The 6,636-nt window shown below is 45.6% G+C and overlaps 1 protein-coding gene across 1 annotated transcript; it reads left to right on the forward strand.

The window, feature by feature from the left end:
• Positions 1–4,096: 4,096 nt before the first annotated feature.
• On the forward strand, positions 4,097–6,094 carry sox17 (SRY-box transcription factor 17). Its single transcript, XM_031850264.1, has 2 exons — positions 4,097–4,555; positions 4,932–6,094. The coding sequence occupies exons 1-2, from the start codon at positions 4,258–4,260 to the stop codon at positions 5,822–5,824; spliced, it is 1,191 nt and encodes a 396-aa protein (XP_031706124.1). The 5' UTR covers positions 4,097–4,257; the 3' UTR covers positions 5,825–6,094.
• The last annotated feature ends 542 nt before the right edge of the window (positions 6,095–6,636 follow it).

The raw sequence follows: 6,636 nt of genomic DNA on the forward strand, positions 1-6,636 counted from the left end.
AGCATAATTTAACCACCTTAACCTGTGGATGATCTCTCATATCTGCAATCTCCCTCATGGGATGATTCTCAGGTTGCTAAAGATCAACCACCAACAAAAAGTCATAAGGAAGTCACACTTTTCCTTGACATATTCCAACTAATACTGATCCGCTGCACAGTTTGACAGCAGAATTGAAACTTCTTTTAAATTCCTACATGACTTTATTACTGTTAAAACTTCCAGCTTTGGGAAAAGTTGTGATTTCTATTTACAGAATCCAGACTTGCTCTCCTTCTTTCTCTTCTGCACACCTGTTATGTGCTCCCCACCTTAACCTCCTCATTCTCTCCTGACGAGGGCCCTTCCCCCATGCTGAGACACCTCCTGCTCTCCAGCAGGTGTTGGAGGAAGTCATAGTCTAATCAGATAATTTAAACAATCACTATATCTCACCATTGACAATGACAAAGATCTACACACTGACTGTATGGCTTCTAATTTATATTCCTACCATACACATGACAAAAGAACTATAACCTGGGTTTGATGGGGGGCTGCAACTAACAAAGGTTTTAACTGTAGATAAAATGTAGAATAATTTGTTTGAGTAAACCTTTAACACCAACCCTCTTTTGTTGGTGAAACACCTAAATGGGAACGAATTGAGTATTTTTCATCATTAGAGCCTTTTAAAGGATGTAAAACATTGTTGAATCGACAAACTACTCTTAAAGTTGCACTGATCAACATTTTTACATGAACAATGGATCAAAGTTAACCCCCAACTCTGCAGTTTCCCTCAGCTCTAGGAGCGCTTTAGCGTCTTTAAGCTTGTTGTTTTAGTTTTTTAGGACCTCAACTGTTTTGTTTTGAGTTACCGCTCTCACCAACGTTGTATCCAGTCGACGCCAACGGATTTCAGGAAAAAACTTTGACAGACACACTGTAGGCGACCTGCTCAGCACCACACAGACACAGTTAAAGACTAGCTGGTGGACATATTGGAGCGTTTAGCAGCTACAGAGACAGATATTTCCCTCAGCAGTTGGTGGAGACCAAAGACAGAGTTAAAAGTAGAGTGACTATATTGATCTGAAACATGACTCCAAATAAACGTTAATGCTGCTCCGTGTCTGCTGGATGTGTAAATAAGCAACTGTTTGCTAACATGTTAGCAACTTGATGCCAAAGTGCCAAAGCAAATGGCCCAACAAAATAATGATGTTGTGTTTTATTGTACTGGCATTCAATGACATTTAAATATTTTGCCTTTTTACCATATGAAGAACTTCATGTTTTGTCTGTAAAATGTCATGTTTGTGAAAAATGGTCACAAATTTTTCTCCGACCAACAGTCTGCAAATTAATTATCTGTTATTTGACTACTCTATGAACTAAACATCCTTGAAGAAGTGTAAGATGAAGAGTAGGACAGAGTCCCCAAACATTTGCTGCTAATTAGAGTATTGTTCAAACTCAGAGCACTTTTCCCTTCTGTGGCTTTGTCCAGCTCAGGCCTTCGCAGCTCGAGAGGCTCAGGGGATCAGCACAGAGTGCTAACATATATATACCTTCCGTCCCTGTGATTTAAACTAACACCACTGCCTCGCAGCGCGGCACAAAGGAGCCAGCAAACACATTGTGCAATTCCCAAGAAAGCCACCCACAGACATTTATACAGTGAGACTGGCGACCAGCAGCTCAACCGTGTTTCAGAACTCACTCGGAAGGCGGACAGTTTGTGCTGCTACGCCAAGGACAGGAAGTGCTTGCAGAGGGACAGGAAGTGCTCACCGCTGCAGTAGCCGAGGCTGGAACTGAGATAATGCCATTGTGTAAGCAAGCCAAGTGACCTCTCCCTGAGCACTGAGTCCAGAGGCTGGCGTCGTGAGCCCTGGCCCCCACCCAGCCCCAGACTCCCCAGGCACGGGGTGGGGGACTTGGTGGAGGGACAGGGGGAGGAATGGAGGGAGGAGGCGGGGCAGGGGGATACGAGGCGTGTCACCTTCCCTCATCCCCCCGCCGCCACTCCTTTGGGTCGACTCTGAACCTCACCTTGTAGAGGAAATGTGGCTACGACTCCAGACTTTATGACTTCTCCTACCAAAAGACAGGATTTTTCACTCCCACACAGCGCGAGAGAGAGAGGTGGCCAGGGCACGCTCATGCCCACGCCCATGTCAAAACACGCATTCACAGAGACACACATGCAAACACAGAGTCTCTCTTTCTCCACTCTCTCAGGACTGGAAGGGGGGGGAACTTTATCAGGTCATAAGCAGTAAAATAGACGATGACAGTATTATAGTCCAGATCCTGTCCAATGCTTGGCCGGACCCTCCATCCAAAACACCCTCCCACCGACCCCTAGAGGGTCACCCGGCGTGCTCTCTGTGTCCCCGTGGTTTCTGCACGGGGGCACGAAAAGGTTGCATAAGCATCGCTCATATTTCTGTCAGCCCCTTTTGCCGTGTCACAGGGACCGTAAACCACAACGAGATGGGAACGGTCCGAGAAGAGCTGACAGGTTGAAGGGCTGCTGGCTCAGATAAGAACCAGCATCAGCTTGGGTGATGTTTGGGTTTCTGACCACAAACAGGGGCTTCATTCTCGGCTGTATAAACACTCCAAGTCTGGACATTTGAGGTGCAACAGGTTGCTTTAACCTTTCCCCCAGCGTGTCACCGTCCTGGTCTGGCACAGCTGCTCCAAAGCCAAGGATACACAGTCTCACACATTTCTGCAGCTTGCACATGTGTTTCATAGAGTTAATGGAGTTTATATTTCACAATACTGGCTAATGTCTTTAACACATATTCCATGAATGCTGCTCAGTGAAGGTTCACCTCAAACTCTCACTCAAACTCAAGTCTCAGAGAGGGATATTTTAGGGGCAAAATGTATTCTTTGTACAGTGAATAAGCCTTTTTGCCCTTTTTAAACTCAGACAAAACTTATTAATAATACAATGAAGTGAATGAGCATCCACTGAGGTAAACAATAATTGAATTGTGACATTATAGTTCAGACATCAAAGGTGAAATGCACCTTAAAGAGTTGTTGAAATAAATATAATAGCTGACCACAAAAAATAATAAATTACTTTTAGATTATTTTCAATATGCTGCTTTATTTTTACATATTTACAGACTATGCAATATTACCATTGTGTCCCATTATGTAAATTAAAAACAAGATATTTGGGCTTTTTTCCAGACATAACTGTTCTCTTCATAAATGCGATACCAAAAAAGTAATTTAAAGCGTTTTACGCCCACAACTTAATCAAGCAGCTGTTTGTTCGGTTCATTAACATCCCAGACCGACGTCCTCGACTGTTTTGACATTTGAGCGTCACAGCCATAGACAAAAGCGCACCAGTATCACAACATTTTACAGTTTTTTTTGTGTCAGAGGCCTCATCACTTAATAAACGTGTAATGGGTGTTTATTTAAGCTTTGTTATTTAGATCTATTGACGTCACTTTTAGGAAAGTTAAATCCTCAAACGCCCTTTGTCCAGCGCTTCTCATTAGGCTGCAATCAAAGAAAGTCTCCATCGAGACCATTGTGCGTAAAAGTTGCGAATGAGGGGACCATTAACTCCACGCGTAAACCTGATATTCAAGATTTTAACACTCTTAACCCCCTCCAATACACAAACTGTCGATCAAGTATTGATCTCTGCGCATCTCAGTGTCAGTCTAATACAAAGGGTGAGAATTAAAACTGCACTCAATAAACGTGAATTGTGGATCAAAGGGTTCATCAGTTTCACCTCTTTTCTCTCCTAAAGTAGGTAAAATGTCACACATTGCCACCTTTTTAAAACCTTTGCACTAAAGCCTGGTTCATATCTTAGTGTTTTATCTAACTATAAAACACATTTTGTGCACATGGGAATATATTTTTTATTATTTATAGTTTGCATCTATTAGAAATCTCACCACGTCTCTCCTTAGAGGGTCTCAGCGCTTCAAACAAGGGTAGGAGGCGGACTACTCCAACTTTTTTACACCTTTGTAGTAGTGGGCAACTCCCACCACATGGTGATTGGCTGCCTGTGAGTTTATAGCGCACCAGCCTTCACATCCAGCACTGAGTATTCGGTACACTTCAGCCCTCGCGACTTCAGCAAATGGCTTATGGATGTGACTAATTATTTTCCAGCTTTAAAGCCAGAAACCGTGTTAAGTTCTTTGTATCTGTCTGTTGGTTCTCAGTCGTAGTGTGCTGCTGTAGTCTGTTGCTTCAAAACCTCGCAGCTGGACAGAGATGAGTAGTCCCGATGCGGGTTACGCCAGCGACGATCAAACCCAGGCAAGGTGTGCGTTGTCAGTCATGATGCCTGGAATGGGACACTGCCAGTGGGCCGACCCTCTCAGTCCTCTCGGGGACGCCAAAGTGAAGAACGAGCCGTGCGCCTCCAGCTCCGGCAGCCAGAATCGCGGCAAGACCGAACCGCGGATCCGACGGCCCATGAACGCGTTCATGGTCTGGGCGAAGGATGAGCGCAAGAGACTGGCGCAGCAAAACCCGGACCTGCACAACGCGGAGCTGAGCAAAATGTTGGGTAAGTCATTTTATACTGTATTTAATCAATCTGTGTGCCAGATCTGTACAGGTTATTATAGAGAGATACTATTATTATTTGCTTCTGATATTTACGTGCTTGTTAATTTAGTTTATTGTTTTAAGTCAAATTATATTTTCGTGTTGCTCAAACAACAGTGAATGGTTATTTCTCAATCAGTGGAGGGATCGTTGAGGCAGCAGGTGAAGTTACCATGTTATTAAAAGTTACTGTGTCTGAGTTAAGCTGCACATGTAACCTCAAAAACCTGTCCCTGCCCCCTCAAATGGCAACAAGCTATTTTTGTGTGCATCACCAGACTCCATACAGTATCTGCTGACATATCGTTGATGTGCACTCTCCTCTTGACCTGCAGGGAAATCATGGAAAGCCCTTCCTGTCACAGAAAAGCAGCCCTTTGTGGAGGAGGCCGAGCGGCTGCGGGTTCAGCACATGCAGGATCACCCCAACTACAAGTACCGGCCCCGGCGGCGGAAGCAGGTGAAGAGGATTAAGAGGCTGGACTCTGGCTTTCTGGTCCACACCGTGTCCGATCACCAGCCCGGGGATGGCAGAGTGTGTGTGGAGACTCTGGGCCTGGGCTACCACGAGCATGGCTTCCAGGTTCCCCCGCAGCAGCTCAGCCACTACCGAGACACTCAGGCTCTTGGGGGCCCTTCTTATGAAACTTACAGCCTCCCTACTCCTGACACCTCCCCTCTGGACGCTGTGGAGTCAGACCTCATGTTCTTCCCCCCACATTCACAAGAGGACTGCCACATGATGCCTGCATACGCTTACCACTCCCAGGCGGCGGAGTACCAGCCCCAGGACCCCCACTCCAACCACCACGGCAACCCCATCCTGCACCGGCACCCTGCCTCAGCTCCAGAGCAGCCCCCTCAGCCTGCCACCCTTCCCCCTTCCTACATGGGATGCCCCAACCCTCTGGCCATGTATTACACTCAGCACTGCAGTCCCAGCCACCCCAAACGGCATCCCGGTGGAGTGGGACAGCTCTCCCCACCTCCTGACTCCCAAAGTCACTCAGCAGACGGCGTGGAGCAGATGCACCACTCTGAGCTGCTGGCCGAGGTGGACCGCAGCGAGTTCGAGCAGTATTTGAGCTCCTCTTCGGCGCGTGCGGACATGACAGGCCTGCCGTACGGGTCGCATGAGGCTGGCATGCAAGGACCTGAAAGCCTGATATCATCGGTGCTGTCAGACGCCAGCACAGCTGTGTATTACTGTAGCTACAACAACTCTTAACCTCCTGCCCGGCCTGTTACCCTGCTGCAAGGACACATGATCTGACCTCAAATCTCTGTAGCTAAATTTGAACAAAAATGTTTTTTTTGATTTGATTTGATTTGTCATTGCTAGCTTATGAGACTTTTTCTTCCTCTCTTGCAGGGATTTGTTTTGTGATAATAAATATTGAACAGCCGCTATTTTAAAGGTTATGTATATACTGAAGGTGTTTTTTATACTTTTTGCACTTTTAAAATAAATTTTTGCAAATAGACTCGTCCTCTCTTGTATTTATTATTTCACATTCTCTTGAATTTCAGAAAACACTGAAAGAAGCATTCCTTCACATTCATTTATTATATGTTTCAATTTCTAAATCAAAAGCTATATCACCTAAAAACAGTCTCTAATGATTAGTCCGTTACTTTATAACAAAACAAAAAATGCTTTGTGAACAATTCAGTTTTTCCACTCATCACAACATTCATTGAGCGTTGGCTCTGTATTACACGGTACTATCTCTGTTGGTTTTTCCCTCTTCCACATGGAGCATAAATGGGCTCGCATGCAGCACCAGTTGCTCACCTGGAAGCAGGGCAGCGGAGGGCCGCGACCCGGCTTCCTGGCCCGGACAGAGTGGAGGTAATCTCAGTGTCTGCGTTACACATGGCGCCTTGTTTTCGCAGCATGGGAGTGCAGTTTATGCTCCGGACATCCTGTCTCTGAATGATTTAGTCTCTTCTGATTAATGGAAGGGGGCCATTAAAATTCACTACACCTCTGTTAAACAATGGTGACACTTTATTTTGTGTATTTTAACTGCTGAACAG

Source organism: Anarrhichthys ocellatus, unplaced genomic scaffold (genome assembly GCF_004355925.1).
Source record: "Anarrhichthys ocellatus isolate YVR2014 unplaced genomic scaffold, GSC_Weel_1.0 scaffold10, whole genome shotgun sequence".
Taxonomy (NCBI): domain Eukaryota; kingdom Metazoa; phylum Chordata; class Actinopteri; order Perciformes; family Anarhichadidae; genus Anarrhichthys; species Anarrhichthys ocellatus.